We start from the raw sequence: 17,908 nt of genomic DNA on the forward strand, positions 1-17,908 counted from the left end.
TTCTATTTTTACTGGTGCTGCCTGAAGGAAAAGAATGCTGGCAAGCAGTGGTACTCTTGATGACCACCACCCTATACATTAATAAAACACTGACATTGTTTTAATTTTAACGGATAACAAATTGTCTTCGATGATGAATGAAGTATAAAAGTGCTTTGTCCTTGAGACAGTCCTGGAGGGAAGCCACAGCTCCTAGTAATCAACATACTTCAGGTGGCCTGTCAGTTTCATGAGTATTTATTGCTCTGTAAAATAACGTGTTTGGTTTTTTTCCAGTGTCGGTCAGTAAAGATCACCATACTTGGTGATGAAGGGGTTCCAGTGCAAGTTGATGGAGAGGCGTGGATCCAGCCCCCAGGAGTTATTAAGATCATACATAAAAACAGAGCTCAGATGCTAACACGAGACAGAGTATGTTGTAGAAAGTGTGTTACGAGATACCCCTACTAACATCGTTTCTGTAATAATTTGATTCAGTTTAACATGAATAAATAGTGCTTAAAAAAGTTTTCTATTTATATAATTATTTAGTTATATAATTTCAGTATTAAGATGGACAGATTATTGTTCTTTTATGTAAGTGATACAGCTCTTTGTTAGCTTTTATCAGTTTTGTTAGTGCTATTCCTGTATTCTTACTAATATATACAGTAAGAAGAATAATGGTCAAAATTTTATAACCTTCCTTTCTTTCTCTCCTCCTTCTCCTCCTCTTCCTTCTCCTTCTCCTCCTCCAGATGTGTTATACACAATTGCATACGAGAATTTTTAACACAGTTGCATAAATAGCAAAAATTCTATAATCTCCATCTTCCAGAATAACTGTCTGCATATTTCTCTCCCCTCTGTCCTGCTAATCCTCCCTCACCCCCATGACGCAGTTTCAGACACAAGCAGTATGTAGTCAGAAAGCCACTGGAGAGTTCACACTGGTCTAGGATTACGGTGTGAAAGGCCCCTCAATCCTGTGTCCACTAACGGCATGTTGAATTTAGGGTGGAGTTAATGGCATTTTAACTCTATTTTAGTAAATCTGTTACTTTTTCCCACTATTTTTAAGTTTGAATATGGTATTAGTTTCAGATTTGGATATTGCTATCTGCACAAAATGTGCTTATAGTACGAGTGTCTTTGTGTTTTTATTGTTTTGGAAGACATTTAATGAGGATAACTGGGGGGAGATAGAGCTTTTGGATGTGACTTGTTCTCTAAACTGAGTTAAAGAAGTTAAATGTCATATTATCATATTATTATTTATACAGTTGGGATTCTTTATATAAAATGTAAACTAAAATATCTTTATTCGTTAAATTAATTTTAACTAACATTTTATATGAATTAAAATTTATATAAAATATAAAAACAAATTTTAAACCTAGTAAGAATACTTCAAGTGCTGTGAACTGAATGTATAATTCATTTTGATTAGGCCTTTGAAAACACCCTGAAGTCTTGGGAAGACAAACAGAAGTATGATTCCTGTAAACCTGTCATTCGATCTCCCTTGTACCCTCAGCAGGCTGTTGAGTTGGCTACGGAGGAGGAAGTTGCACAGATCCAGCTGTGCTCACAAGCTGCAGAAGAACTTATTACCAGGTACAGTGAAATTAATGTTTGGTTTGGTAACCTAGAAACCAAGACTGAATTATTCATGCAAATGCATACATAGGCATAAAAGTGTGTATTGTCCCTGGTTTTTGAATAATGTTTAGTGTTCACTCTATCAGTTATTTTTTTAATCAAATTAGTTTTATGGTATTTTATTTTTAAGGCTTAAACTGTTAGTATATGTATTTCTTACGTACTTGTCAAATTTTATTTTCATATGTTTATGTATTTTTTTTCTTGTGAAAAATGACTTTCTGAGGGAGCAGTGGAAATGGAAAAGTGGAAAGCTTGTTTGCAGAGAGGTTTTTGATTGAAACTTGTCATTTTATGCAAAAGAAAAAATACATTTATTGAAAAAAAAAATCCCTTAGAAGTCAACAGTGTGGATGTATCCATCTGGCCTTAACTCCTCCTGACCTTATTTCTCCTTAAAGCCTTGTTACTCACATTTTTACTGTGAGCACTTTTCAATAAAACTGAAAGTTTGCTTAAAATATTGTACAAGTAGACAGTTAATACACCAACATTCAGGGAGCCCAAATTGCCAGATAAAATTTTCACACCTTTTTGCGTTCATCCACTCATTCATTGTCACTGCAGCTTTCTGTTTCGTTCCTAATGCTCAAAATCCTCATCTCTGTGCCCCTGGACACTTCAGTAAGATGTATGGGTTGAGATGAGAGTGGGCTGATGGTATAAAACTGATCCCACAGCCTTGCTTATTTTGAGAAACTACTTTCTTCCTGAGATGAAGGTGTTTTAATAAAGAAGACACTTCAGTTTTCACAGAATGATAACCTAGTTCTTTTTTAAAAGGGTGTTGTTTTTTTTTTTTAATCAGAACACTTTAGAAAGCTGCTGTTCAGTTCATCATGATAAATTATCTTAAGTATCAGAATCAGTTCTTGGAGTATGTGTTAAGCTGCGCTGGTAATGTAAGAAAGGAATTGAAGAGCTATATACTCTTTTTATAATGTACTGGTGACTTAAGTAGACATAGAAGAATAATTTAGGTTATAAATTACCCAAAGTGAAGTTTAGCCAAGACAGCTTAAAAACCTTACTGTTCTAGAGATTGTCCTGAGGTTGAAATTACAGCTGGACCTCCCATAATCTCAATGATTGCAGCCAATTTCAGTGTCACATCTGTAAAATAAGTGTCATGGGTTTTAAGGTAACTTGAAGTAAATTATCTTTACATGCTAGGATTTTCTTCTATAGTTTATTTGAATTAATAGCCTCAGCATTTTTTGGTACAATTTTTATGTAGCATTTGTGTCCTGATATAAATGAATGTGTCTCAGTATTTCATAGCAGAATAAATCATCTATGTTATGGATATCTTTTATATGAGGTGCTGTGTTGCTTTAAGAGATACTTGGAATTCAACTTTTGTTATAAAGAAGTGTTTCATGAATCATACCTTTGTATGTTTTCTCCTCTGATAATGTTGTGGTTAACAATTATTCTTTAAATGAGGTGAGAAATATTATTCTCTTTTTTTATATTTTTGTAGAATCTGTGAAGCAGCAAAAATACATGGCCTCTTGGAGCAGGAGCTTGCTCATGCTGTTAATGCATGTTCACATGCGTTAAATAAAGCCAACCCAAGGTTTCCTGAGGTAAAGGAAGGACAGAGATTTATGTATGAGTAAATAAGCTGTAATATCTGTGGGCATAAGCTTGTGACATGGGAGCTTTATTGTACTTCCTGTACTCATATTAAAACAAGTTGGATGATCAAAACTTCTAAATATACATACACATGCTCAAATTTAAGAGAAATTGCTTAACAGATGAATGGATGCTATGTCTTCTTCCCTTTTTTGTCACTTTTTCGAAGATGAAAGTAAAGGGAAAATTCTGATTCTGCAGATGCTCTCTAGCAGTAGGGACTCTCAGCCCTTCACATGCACCGGGAAACACCCCATAACTGATGAATTTGGTAGAGATCATGCTTAGTGATTCTGAAATTTATTAATAATACCAGGAATGGGAGTTAGGAGAACTGCCTTTTCACAGAGTACTCTTAAAGAGGAGGATCACCCTCCTGATGTTAGATCGATACGGTATCTGAGAAGGCAGTAGATGCAGTTTCTGCATTTAGCATTGTCCTCCCCCGCTGATATTTTCTGTTATGAACGCTGAATATTAGAAAGGGCCTTTAATGACACTTAAAATGCAGACCTTCTGCATGTTTTTGCAGGGGCCAGTGAGCAGTCAAAACGGAGATCACAGAATCACAGAATAGTTTGGGTGGGAAGGGACCTGAAAGCCCATCCAGTTCCAAGCCCCCTGCCATGGGCAGGGACACCTTCCACTAGACCAGGTTGCTCAAAGCCTCATCCAGCCTGGCCTTGAACACTTCCAGGGATGGGGCATCCACAGCTTCTCTGGGCAACCTGTTCCAGTGCCTCACCACCCTCTCCAGGAAGAACTTCTTCCTGATATCTAATCTAAACCTCCCCACTTTCAATTTAAACCCATTACCCCTATCCTGTCACTACAGATGAGGAGCTTGGATTAGGGGCATGGTAAGAGTATGTCTGTTGCCTTTTAGAAGTTGAGAATTTGCTCCATCTGCCACAGAGGTCCTCAGCCATGGGTGCTCATCCTACAGTGATGCAGCAGTGCTAATTAAATCAAGTGAGGTGATGTACTAATGCAGCTCTGAGCATGAATAACCCAAACTCGGGTCAGCAAGCAGCAGAAACAATAGGCAAAGTAAGCTCACGTCTGTTTGCAGACAACTGTGTAGGCAGTCTCTGTCCCCAGACACAGAGCAGAGGCATGACAGAGGCTGAACAAATGCTCTTACTACTTACAGGTCAATTCATAGACATTTTCATGCTTTACTGTTATCCAGGTGTGATGCAGAGAATGTAGAGAGGGTGGGGGGAAATCAGTTTCTTGGTTTCTCTCTTCACACTAGACAATCTAGGTGTTTTAAAGGATTGGACCAAAAAAAGATTAATTAGGTAGGGAGTGTCTGTGTCTAACGTAAGTTTTACGTATGGTGAATATATTGGTTAACCTTTTGCTTCTTCAAATATGGCTAGCAGCTTACTTCTGCAGAGGATAAGGTGAAAAGTTTGGATCATCAGTTGTTAAATAAGACCCACAACTTTTCTGCTGGCCTTTGTCATCCATACAAATCATGGGTTCATCTCATGGGTGGCTGGTCACTGGATGATCTTCAGGGCTGTATAAAGTGATATGAAATGAGGTTGGGGAAAAGACAGTAAATAGATGCTGCGTTTTTGTTTTCTGTTCTCAGAGCTGAAGAAGTTGTCAGTGTAGAGCTAAATTGATGTGTTTCTTCTAGTAGAGGATGCTTAAGATCTGTGCTGTAAGCCTAAAGAACTTATTCTGAGTCTGACTTGCATCCCTTCAAATAACTTTTATGCTTGTTATTCCCCAGAGCCTTACCAGAAACACTGCCATGGAAATAGCTGTCAATGTGAAGGCCCTACATAATGAAACTGAATCTCTGCTCGTAGGAAGAGTTCCTTTGGTAAGGTCACAAAATACGTGGGTTTATTCCCTCATTCAGATTATATGTGACTTGTTCTTTGCTGATTTTTTAAATGGGCACAGGGTTTATGACATGCTACACGAAACTCTGTAAGGCTGATTGGAGGATACTGCACTGCATTTGTGGTTTGGATTGGGATGAGTTATGAAATTCATGTCCTAGGTTAGCATCCATCTTACCTCACTTCAGAGATCTAAAAGGTCATTGCCTGGGCTCTTCTTTTCAATAATCAGTAGAGAGAAATATGTATCCCTGTTGAGGTTGTTCACGCTCAGCTTGGAGGCCTACCTTAGAAAAAGATAAATCGCCTTCTGGAGGTTAGCATTTAAGAGAACTTCTGGAGTTCTATTATGTGGCTGTCTTCAGAGTTCAAAGAAAATCTGGGGTGAGAGCGGTTTAGACTCACACATACTCAACTTCTACAGATCTAATATGAGCAAGTAAATCTCACCCTTGTTCTGATACCCGTCAGGAATTATTTTACAACCTTTAACTGGTAAGTGTTCAGTAGGCATCTGGTGGTGCTTGAAGACTTCACATCTTTTTCTTTGGCTAGTGTTTTGTGCCTAAAATGATGAAGACTGGTCAAGAGTTGTTGTACCTGGATATACAACTTGAAAATCTCTATATGTGACACTGTGAAGAGAAGAAAGATGTCAGTTTTTCTGTGTTGGACCAGTTTTACATTAAGATGATAGTAGGAACAGTTACATTTTACATTTGGATTCAAAAGCAGATTTATTACTAACTTACTGTTTATTTAAATGTAATAATTAAAAATGAGTCTCAATAGGATTGTGTTAATTTAGCTGAGTTAGGGTATGAAACTTACCTCTGCAGGTTCAGGTACCTTTTTACACAGGTGATAAATTGTACGAGTCTGTTCTACAGTAACCAGAAGTTAATATAGTCTGAAGACTAATAACCAGTTCCAGAAATAGTCAAAGATTAGGCTCATATGATCTATTTTATGAGTCTTTGGAATGGAAAGTTATCCATTAGATGTTTTTGTCCCAGAAAAGGGAAAAATACCTGCTCTTTTTTTTGAAGTTGCTATTACTAATCCCTGTATTTCAGATTGAATGGAGAATCAAAACAGGGAAATCTGTTAAAATTTTAAAATGGTTTAGGAAGAGGAGTTAGAAGAAAAGGTTTAAGTTGGTGATGCAGTACTAGGAGTAGTGTAATTTATCAAGGCAGTCTGGAAATAATCTTATTATGGAAACCTTCTCATTGGAACTTTACCTTTTCTACAGCCAGTTGTGATCTCATTGTGTGGTTGAACTGGTCCCTTATTCAGGCTCCAAAGCTTAATTTGATTCATTTTTCCGTTTCTGATTTTTACATGTTGTATTTCTGCTTCTCATTATGGTCTGTGCAAATGTCTTCATGAGTATACATCAAACCCATTTTTTAATAAAAAGGCTCTTTGGAAGATACCGGGATAATCTTCTGGAGATGTCTGTTGCACTCATTTGACATCGTGCTTGTTTAGAACTGTGTTTCACTGTGATAATAGCGAGGCTCCCTGCTTAATTTTATGTCAGGTATTTTATAAATGCTGAAGCTACGTTTATGTTGGTCCCTCTATTAATATAGAAAAAGACAAAATGTAAGGTGTGGATTGATGCATCAGCCACTGCCATCATACACTGTTCTCCAAATGACCTTTCTCCTCTGACAAAGATGGACCTTTTTTCTTTGAGGTCCTCCTCTTAGGCTTTTATTTGCCTCTTCAATTCTCCTTCACCCCTCTCTTTTGTGATCAAAGCTCCTGATAGCAGTAAATTGATGCCTTTATTGCATACAGTACTTGTTAAGCTTTTTCCTTGGTTGCCATTTACTGGCTCTTGAGTCTTTCTGTTATGGCTCCTGAAGGAGACAAAAGAAATGTAAATCCTTATACAAGGAGACTGTGACTTCTGCCACCTCCTGCAAGGTATGATTTTAAAAGTTCATACAACAGTAATAGCTAGGTGACATCAGAGAGTGAATTACCTATAAATACCATTTTTAGTGAAGTAGATGGGACAATGGAGCTGATTTGTGGAATCTCCCAGCTGGTTATGGCTGGAATACACTTTGGAAAAAAATTTTAAAAGTCACATTTTGTCTAGATATTTTCTAAAAGTACTTTTTCAGTTTTTTGCTTCTTTAAAAGCATTTCTAGTCTGGAACAGAACACAGTTTTCCAGTGTATTAAGGGAGAAGTATGACAGAATGCTTCATTTAAATTGAATGAAATTATCTGAGCTCACTAAAATCAAGTACTTTCATATTAAAAATTTAACTTGGGAAGGAATTGAAAAAACACTGAATCTTTGGTGTTTCATTCATAGTGTTAATTTTCCCTTTGGAAATCAGAAGTTTTTCCTAGATGGTCTAGGAGAATTTACCCTAAATTGCTGACTCCTCCTTCACCAGAATTGCATGATTGGTTTGGGTTTATTTCAGGAACAATATTGCTAATGCATACACTTCCCCACCATCAGATGAAAGGTTTCTTTTATCCTCAAGCAAAATGTTTTCCTTTGAGAATCAAGCAAAGACCAGTGCTTGTTGAGAAAGAGAGGAGTTTTTGCTTCACTCATTTATATAAAATAGATTACTTAAATAACTTTTAAAAAATGAAAACACGAGAACAGTTGTAACTTTTTGAAAGACAGGTGGGTATTCCATTGTGCTCCAAATATAACTGAACTCTTCATATGGGAAAAAAAGGGAAGGCAAACAAAGGATCAGAGTCTGCTTATGGGTGCTGAATTCTGTGAGCTTTAGAAAAGAACACGATCACAAGAGGGAGCTTACATTTCCAGTATTGCTATACTGAACAGCAATATCTCACTGAAGAGGGTTTCTCCGTTGAAAGGTGATAGCCTATGCAAGCTGCTGAAGCAAAGGAAGTGAGTTTTTGTTAGGCAGGATAAATTAATGGGGGCTTGTAACTTGTCGCCAAACCCCAAGAACATCAAAGCCTTTCCCCAGCACTAGCAATCAAAGATTCTCTTACAACTCCATTTTAAAAATACATTCACTAGAATATTACTTAATTAGATCCTTTCAGAAGGATAGTCTTCACTGCTCTGGGACTTGTTTTACTTCAAAGAGAGAAATAGATGTTCAGATTGCTTTAGTAGTGATTCCAAGGAACTCATTCCAGGATTGAACCTCAAAATGGTATTTCAGCAACACCAGATAAGCCAAAACCAGCTTTGCCAGCTGCCTGCCTTACCTCTTCCTCACGTTTGACTCACACAGCAGCAGCAGAATAGTTTTCAAAACGGGATTTTGAGGAAAACTGGTACCTCCATAGGGTTCTCAAAGTGTTGATAGAGCCAAATTCCTTTAGGCCAGCAAGTCCCAAGATTTTTACACTGCTACCACTTTCTTTTCCTCTTTGACCTCCCATCTGCGGCTGCAATCATGTCCCTCTTCCATGCCTGGTCCCCGTTCTTCCCACCCTCAGCTAGCAGCAGTTGCTATCACTCCATGTCTCACCTGTTTAGAAGGAGTAGTGCAGATATTGTATCCTCGCTGGAAGGCTTTTGGAAATGGATCATCTTTGGTAAGGTCCATTTCCTCTTACTTGACGATGAGAGAGTAATCCATCACATGAAGACATTTGCAGATGATAACTCAGACGTACTACCATGTATTTAATTTTTTTACACCACTTTTCATACAAGGATTTTCCAGGCTCCTCTTCTTCTGCTCAAGTTTTATCTCCCTTGTGCTGGTAGTCTCCATTTCTAATGTGTTCTAATTGGCGTTACCAGATACCTTTGGCTCTTTGGAGACTCAGGAGTCTGGTGAATGATGACAGTGATTGACAGCAGGTCTACACCAAAAGTCTCGGCTGTCTCAGTCATCCCTTTGTGGTTGGGGCCATACTAAATGTAGTGTCAGGGTGGTCTGACCCATCTCTGAAGGAAAATCTAATTTGGTAAGATTATTTGTTTACACTTACTGTGAAGTAGTCATCTGTTTGTGTGTGGCAACAATATATCTAGAATTCAATGTTATTATATTAACAAAACTAAAAATACTTATTTTCTGGCCTGTTTATGAACAGCAGTTAGAAGCCCCTCATGAAGAGCTGTTGTCTGATGCTTTGCACAGCGTAGAAATAGAGTTGAGAAAACTTGCTGAGATACCTTGGCTTTATTATGTTTTTCAGCCAAATGATGATGAGGTAAGTTTGATTTGAATACTTCCTGTTTCTCACTGAACTTAATTTTCTTTCGATAGGGACGAATAAGTTAGAAAACATCGTGATCTGGAGAGGCAGGTTCAGTAGTGATGCTGGATCCTTTCTGTCTGCTGTGAACAAGCATCCAAGCTTAAGGCTTTTTTTGTGTTTCCTTCCCTTTTGTGAATGTCAGGGTTTTGGATAGTTAATTAATAAATGAAACAAGTATAGACTGAAATCCTAATGTTATTCTTTACAGAAGTAAATTTGGTCTTGGTTTCTGAGATTCACTATGAATTCCCATGTCAACCATATATTTTAACTTGTTTTCCATTAATTAAAGGTAACTATGTTACCTCTTCTTTCATGCAGGATCCTCCTCTGGATTATGCTAAAAGAAACAACAGAAGTACAGTGTTTCGCATAGTGCCAAAGTTTAAAAAAGAGAAAGTTCAGAAGCATAAGACCAGCCCTCAGCCTGGTATGTGTTTTGAAATTACAAGAAAAATAGTAGCATTTGGGGAAAATGTGATTTTATGGGGTTTTTTTTGTTAAGAGCTGACATGATGCTCTTTATCTAAAAGTCAAAGTGAAAAGCAACTGAGCTAACTGGCATCTTCATTATGGTGAAGATTTCTTTCAGTGCATTTAGAAAGCATTCAGTAGGACCCCAAGGCTTCCAAGTGAACCAAAGAACTAGTGTGAAAATATTTAGATAGTTTTATCATGCAACAGGACCTGTGTCTTTGGTGGTGTAGCAACTCATAGCAACGCCAAGTTGTAGGTAAACACGTTGTTTCCCTGTGAAGCTCCAATTCAGGTGTTTCAGGTTAGTTTCAGAAGGTGCGCAGTAGCTTTTATCACACTGGTTTAATTAACCAGTTATTCTTAAATTTCAGATGTGTTTTAAGTTCAGCAAGTGAGACAAAGCAAACAAAAAACCATGATAGTCAATACTGATTTTTTTAATTAGAAGTTGAACAAACTCCACTCTCCTCTCTTCCCACTCTTATCCATGAACTTATTTCCTTAAGATTATGTCCAGGAGTTAATCAGTGATCAGATGGTCCTAAAACTATTACTACATCTTTGTCTTTTTAATGGACAGTTGGTCATAATCTGCAAGATCTTGCAGTTGTTGATCAGACTTCAGTGTTCAGATTAGACTTCAGATTTCACTTCAATGTAAAATTGATCAGCATTGAATGAAGTTGCAAGATTAATAGCAATAAGTAGCATAACTATTTTTTTTTTTCAATAAATGTGGTCTTATTAGGACTAATGTGGGCAACTGACCTTAGAGAACAATGTTTTACAGAGAGCTTATTAATGGCCTGTGTAACACAGGAGCTTAAAGAATACTTGTTGCATTAATTAAGAATACTAGAAAACGTTAATTAAAACTGGACTTGCTTGCTGCCATTGCTATATTTGAGGTATGGTTGATATTTTAATTTCACATGGTAATTAGTTTTTGAAGGCTTCTCCCCTCCCTGGATGACTACTAATAAATTAATGGTATAAAGCAGAACAACGTTAGTCTTTGCGTCACTGATCCTAAGATGGTTTTATGTGAATTTGTTGGGACATGAGGTTTTCAAGGCTTTACTGAAGAAACTGGAGTAAAGCTGAAAGCATGGCTGCAAAGCAAAGAACCCCAACTTTGTTTAGATACTTTCTCATGTTAACTGCTAACCTGTAACCTGCATGTGAAACAGAAATTGTCAGTTTTTGTGGAAATGACACCTCTAACCTTTCCCTTCGCTAGCACGGCAATTCTACTCTGTTTTCCACTCTCTTTGGCCTAACCTTTGCTTGTGATGCATTTGAGCATGTAGAAATTAAGGGCGTTTTGCTCTTAACTTTGGTAGTTCAAAAATGGGGCACAGATGAAGTTGCTGCTTGGCTGGATCTGCTCAGTTTGGGAGAGTACAAAGAAATCTTCATCAGCCATGACATCCGAGGCTCTGAGCTTTTACATCTGGAAAGGCGAGATCTTAAGGTATTTCCTTTGTGCTACTTTTCTGCTATTGACCATTTTCTTTGACAAAACAACAACCAACTTTTCTTCTTTCCCTGCACTTGTTATGTGCTTGTAGCTTGGCTTACACTGTGCAAATATGCAATAAACTAATACGTGCTGTCCTTTGGCCTGGATTTCTGAAGTGCTGACTTGTACTCGCAACCAAGAATTTCTGTGGTTTTTGCCATTTTATGTAGAATGATAGCATTATGGTTTATGTCAGAAGACATAGGAAAAGCACATTTGATATCGTACTGACATCAGTGTGGTATAATGTTATCTTCAAGAGTTCACTGTTCCCATTAAATAGGATCAGTATGGATCAGTTGAAGGTGGTGGCACTAATTTTGAATCTATCAAACTGCAAGGTCAGCAACTACGAGCAGCTGACCTGCTTCAGGTGACTTATTGTATATATATATTGGATGTAGTGGGTGTGTGAGAGATTAGCAGCATAGTAAATTGAGGCATTGGACTTATGTTGGTGTTTGTATGTCAAATAGACCTTTGCAATAGGTTTTCTTGTCCCCGACCAACCTCTGCCTGATTTTAGCTATATAGGTGTAAAAAAAGAGAACTTTCTTTTGTCTCCAAGACTGTAGAACTTCCTTCCTCTAAGACCAGATTGATAGGTTTTGCAGGGAGAAATGTTACCTAGCAGTGTGAGGCTGTTATTTGAGCTCGCTGGCCTTTTTTCAAGAATTACTTAAGTGCATCCATTATATGTAATAGAGGCTGTATCTTTGGGGATTCATTACATTACTTTTTCCAGGAACTAAATAGTAATGAGTCTTGATAATGTGTTTTGCAACTGCTTTTAGCACATAAAAGAGGAAATAGGATATTGTACATATCACAAACATTTAGAGTGCAAGTCATCGCTCTAGCCACAGTGCAGTTGTCTCCAGATAGAGGCAATACTTTCATACAGATGTGCCATTTTTTGTGAAGCTTCTTACATACTACGAAATCCTGACATTATAAGGTAGTGCTTACATTGCGTGACTGTTGCAGCAGAATGCAGCTGCTGAAGATACCTCTGTTTGAGATGATCTGTTTAGGTGTTGTGTATTATTTTACCCTTTGGTGTTAGTTTGCCTAAACTTCTTTCCATGAAAGTTAAATGCTTTTCTGTCAGGATAGTTCCTGACATGGAGGGTCAGTTTCAGGACAATCCCCCTCTGCAAAACTTTAGAAATAGAAAACTCTGCAAGCAGTCCGCCACAACCTTCCATTGATGGATGTTGCAAGTCCCTGGTTTGAGTGGGCCCTGAACAAATTTGTATTTAACTGAGAAACTCAGCATGACGTGATGCATAAGTTTGCTATAAAATGTTAAGACATCTTAATTTTTTTAAAAAAAGTCAAATTTTCTGGAATAAATAATAGTAAGATTGGTCTTTTAAACTAGACATGCCTTATTGCAGCCTTCCAGTACCTGAAGGGGCTACAAGGAAGCTGAGAGGGGGCTTTTTGCAAGGGCCTGTAGTGACAGGACAAGGGGTAACGGGTTTAAATTGAAAGTGGGGAGGTTTAGATTAGATATCAGGAAGAAGTTCTTCACGGAGAGCAGAGCATCCCTGCTGCTAAGATTCATGCTGATTCAGCATAGATCCAGCCTATGCCCTGAAACATCTAAAATCTTGTGTTAGAGCCTACAGAGACAGACTCTTACTCTCCTGTTTAGTGCTGCCTGGAAGCACGTATGCAGGTTTTAAATTGCTCAGCATAGCTGGGCGAGGAGTTGCTCTACACGAGGTGCCAAGGGTATATATATCCTGTGCTAGCAGACGTCTTGCGCTAGAATCATCCCATCTGCTCGTTAGCAGAGCTGAGAGCTCCCCCAGCGGTGCTGTTCGAGAGGTAGGCCAGGCTTTCGGCCAAGCCTGGCTTGTGCACTGTGTAGCAACGCTGAATTTAGATAGCACAGTTTAGCACTTGCCCTGTTCATTACATACGGGGCGCGATCTCTGCAGGGAACCAATTAAGGGTGGCTCAGGGAGCCTGCAGTTTCCTGGCCAGTGACCTGGATTGGTGTCAAGATGTGTAATATGGTAGCTAGGAAATGAGGAACACGTCACAAGCAGCCCTTTAATTTTTCCTCCCTTTGACTGTCGAGGTGTGCAGATGAGTCGTCAGTGCTTTTGTGAGCTATAATCTGTCTACAGCCTCTCCTCCAGTGCAAGGCCTCTGCTTCCTGCCAAGCTAAATGGGCTCACCATTGATTCACAAGCTCTTAAGTCATGTGCTTCGATTTACTTCTATTACCTCTCATGTCTACAACGGAAAAAATCGTTGCCTGTTTTAATTGAAACCTCTGTGCCCTCCTTTCTTTCTGTAGTCGAAAGCAGAGACAAAAAGCAGTAGGGAAAAGGGTTTGAAGAAGCTCGCTGTTTGCACACATCACTGAAATAGATCGATATGCTCACTGAAGAACTGGACACCTCTAATTATATTTCTGTGTACCTTGTGGGTCCCACTCTCAGCTCTGTGTGGCAACTGGCAAACGGAGAACACCACCAAGAGGAACCAGATTACCTCTCCCCACCCAGCCCCTGCAGTAATACCTTTTCTCCAGCCTACTATGCCTTATTTTATTTAGGGGCATCTTGAGCTTTTACACCCATGTGATTTTTATTTTGCTTGAGGAAAGCTGGGCAGTGAATTGCAAACTATTCAGTAGAAACTGTAGAAAGAAAGCTTGTTGTGACTCACTTTTTGACCTCATTTTACAAGCAAACGTGTTGAAAATTAGACTGATTTTTCTGAAGTAAACGCTGGTATTCTTAGCACTGATAACTGTGTCCGTAGACACACAGCTTAGTAATAGTCAGCACTGCAACACATTTGGTAGGACGAGGATGATGTCTCCTTAGAACTCCACAGCAATGCTAGTTTCCTTGGAGAAAGGGTTTCCATGCCTCGTGTCGGCTTGGTGAGCTGAAGCCTGTGCTGAGAACGGCAGGATTTCATCTCTGTGTTTCGCAGTAGCGTGTTTTGAAAAAGTTCTTGCATGGAAAATGTTTTGTAGGATTTGTTAGGCTTAGGCATGCTAGATGGCTTTTGCCACTGGGAATGCAAGTGGGGTAGGCTTCTCATCTGGAAGAACTTAAGGAATGTATATATGAATTGCTTGGCAGTGTTACACTGCTGGGACATTTGGCCAAAATCTATGGGGAAAACCTGGTATAAATAGGTTCTTGGATAAGCAGATGGGCAATCACCATAGTATAATGCAGACAACGCCTGAAAAGTGTTGCAAGAATTGTGATCAGCCTTTTTGTTGCCCAAACTTTTTTTTTTTCCTTTTGAGCATTTTTTGAGCCTTATGTGTTGAAGGCCTAGAGTGGCAAGGTGGCTAGGGAGAGCAGAAGAAGAGGTGATTCTGTTGTTTTATGGCCATAGCTGGGGAAAAAGAAGGGCTATTTTCTTCCTCAAACTCTGGCTGGAGTCTTGTCTTCAAAACTGTATTTTAGTCAAATTGGTTTTTTGTTAATTACAAGTCAGTTAAGTAGGGACAGATAATGTAGAGCATGGTGAAACTCAGGAATGCAGAGATCTTTGGGGATTTTGCTGTTGTGAATGATGCGTCTTATGCTGCTCTAGCAGATCCTTTTATTCTGAGAGGACAGAATTTCTGCAAACATTCCTGCACCAGTAGTAAACTGAGAATACTTAGTTAGCATCTAGTGTCAGTAATGTATAAATCTTCATTTCCTCCAAATGATGCTATTACACAGCATAAAAATTCTGAGTTTTTTTTTGTTGGTTGTGGTTGTTTTGTTTTGTTTTGTTTTTTTCCTGGAAGTGTGGCAGGATTTATCAGAAGGGTCCCCAAAATCATGGAAAGGCTCTCGAGGCTTGCTGTTGTGATCTACATTACAGCAACTTCAACTCAAACAGAAATAAAACTGAAGTCTCTTGCCTCTGAAACATAGGCGTCGTTGACAATACATTGTGAAGGCTGGTGGAAAAAAGTGGCTGAGTTTTCTGGGAGTTTCATAATATGATTCTTTCCTCTGATCTTTGAAATCTGGCAGCATCTCGCTATGTTGCTTATCCAACAGAAGTTCTGTTCATGAAAAATGTTTGTTCTGAAGAATTTGCAACTTCTTAACCTTCAATACATGTGTGGCTTCCTGTGGTTTGGAAAGTATCCTTATGGGTTTTTCCTTGTGGAGAATTTCCTCCACATAGCAGCTAGGCTATTTCAGTAATTTCAGTAGTCGTGTGTGGTTTTGATTCATTGGAAAATTAAGTTTAGCATAAACAAGAAATCTAAATTTAGATTTAAATCTAATTCTCCAAATCTAAAATGCTGTGTTACTGTCATCGTGGGATAAGTTTAACAGCTGCTACCTACATCACTTCTTTCAACTTAAAAATTAGTGCTACATTTCTGTATGTGTTAATTAAGTGCTTATAAATTGATGTGACGTGGAAAATCAGGTTTTTTTCAGATAGGTTTATGAACAACACTTGCCCAGATACTGCAAAGGATGGTCAGGTATTTATAGTACTGACAGTTTTCTACTGAACAAACAACCTTTTTTTTTCTTTTTTCATGTCTAACATAACTGGAATTCAATCTTGACTCTCTGAATATTAATCCACTTCTTTAATCTGTGTTGTGGTACCTTTACAATAAAATAATTAATTCATGCCCATCTTACCACCTCTTTCTTGCTTTGGAGAAATGAAAAATGAGTTGCGTGCTAACGCTTCTAAGTAACACAAAGTGTAGATTTCCTGAGGTTTCTGACTGTAGAAAGGTAGATACAGTCTTTGTGCAGAGTGTGTATAGAATATTTTGTTTGGTTTCAATTTTCGCTCTGTATGAGAGTAATAATTTCAAGCTGCTTAATTACAGTCCCGTCCTTTTCATGTCTTTGTAATGGAAAATCTTCTTATTAAAATGAAAGGATTTCTCTTTCAGAAGAATAGATAGTGGACCTTTTATTTATTTAATCACAATCTAGTTACATAAGGCTGTGAGGGTGGTGAGGCACTGGAACAGGTTGCCCAGAGAAGCTGTGGATGCCCCATCCCTGGAAGTGTTCAAGGCCAGGCTGGATGAGGCTTTGAGCAACCTGGTCTAGTGGAAGGTGTCCCTGCCCATGGCAGGGGGGCTGGAACTGGATGGTCTTTATGGTCCCTGCCAACCCAAACCATTCTGTGATTCTATGATTCTACAAATAACTAGTGTTTGAATCTGCCACTTGCTCAACATGACTAACATGAGGATTTTAAAGATTTTTTTTTTTTTTCCAAAGCTGGGTTTTATGGATACGGTAAGCAGGTTTCCACCAAACTGAGCTGAAAATTCATTAGCGCAGTTGGGGATCATTAGCACAGGTGGGCATCCCATTCTGCTTCTCTGACCACTGGACCAGTCAAAATTGAAAAAGGGTGATGCTAAAGCTGTTTTTAATGCTGCAAGAAGTTTGCTGCAAAAATTTCTTTTCTGTTGTCACTCATACAGAGGTGGGTTTCAGAAACCGGTATGGGAGATGTTTCAGTTGATATGATTGCTTTAGTGGTGGCTACAAGGAGATTTACGCTTGTGCTTTTATATTTTCCTTTGGGATGTGACTGTCATGTTCTTGAGAAATTTCCTTCCAGCTCTCTAATGGAGAAGATCCATGTTAGGAGGTGTAGCCATTTTTGGAATGAAAAACAAATGCTTACCTGGTCTCTATTGCTCTCTGAAGGGAAGTTGTCCTACATGTCTGTAGCCCTTACATCCACTTTCCCTCGAGAAACTGGGTATGTGTGTGTTTGTTGATTAAAACAGACATCTCAGGGCCTCAGATCAAGTGACATTGCTGGACAGAAGCGCTAATCCATCACATCCTCCCAAGCATTTTATTGCTGTGTTAGAGAGGAGGGGGAGATTGTTCTTTTTTTGCTAGAAATTGTGAAAGGTTTTTGTACTTACAAAGTCAAGCGAAAGGTGCTTTTGACAGATACTGCTGTGCTTTGGGTTGCCATTATTGCAGGTAAGTAATTTTCTGGCTGCAAGACAGAGGGAGATTCATTGTACGCTCTCAACGATTTTTTTTTTTGTTAGGCAACACTTGCTAGTGCCACAGAATCCTTTCTGGTTAGTGTTGATGGCAGCGAGCACATTTCTAGACATCTGTTGCATGGCTAGATCATAATCAAGGTGAGGGTTTTTTTCTCCTTTTGTAAATAAAGTTTCTTCTGTTTCTTTTGTCTCTCTTTTTCTCTCTTTTTTTAATTTCTATAGGACCTGGGGATAACGAAAGTGGGCCATATGAAGCGAATTCTCCAGGGAATTAAAGAGCTCGGCAAGAACACCCCTTTGTCTGAAGTGTGATCACGCTGGTGCTCTCCCTAGAGAGAGAAGGGAAAGTTGCTGGAGAAGCAGAGCTGTTGCAGGCACTTCGCTGTCTTTGTAGTTTACTCTGTGGAAGAATAAGCACTGGTGTGTTTGTACAGGCTAGCGTCTCTGAATTCTTGTCTGGTGAAGAGCTTGCTGCAAGAGTACAGATGGATTTGTGCCAAAAAGAAAAAAAAGAGGAAAAGGCGA

General features: G+C 38.7%; 1 protein-coding gene across 1 annotated transcript; it reads left to right on the plus strand.

Annotated features, from left to right (window-relative positions):
* Positions 1–276: 276 nt before the first annotated feature.
* Positions 277–17,695, plus strand: DGKH (diacylglycerol kinase, eta; the record flags this gene model as incomplete). The annotated part of the gene is made up of 8 exons (XM_010158833.1): positions 277–411; positions 1,430–1,596; positions 3,125–3,230; positions 5,030–5,122; positions 9,216–9,335; positions 9,705–9,813; positions 11,204–11,334; positions 17,606–17,695. Coding segments are annotated over 8 exons (951 nt in total), but the record flags the coding sequence as incomplete, so codon positions are not given.
* Positions 17,696–17,908: the final 213 nt, after the last annotated feature.

The sequence above is a fragment of the Eurypyga helias genome, unplaced genomic scaffold (assembly GCF_000690775.1).
Source record: "Eurypyga helias isolate BGI_N326 unplaced genomic scaffold, ASM69077v1 scaffold10949, whole genome shotgun sequence".
Classification (NCBI taxonomy): Eukaryota; Metazoa; Chordata; class Aves; order Eurypygiformes; family Eurypygidae; genus Eurypyga; species Eurypyga helias.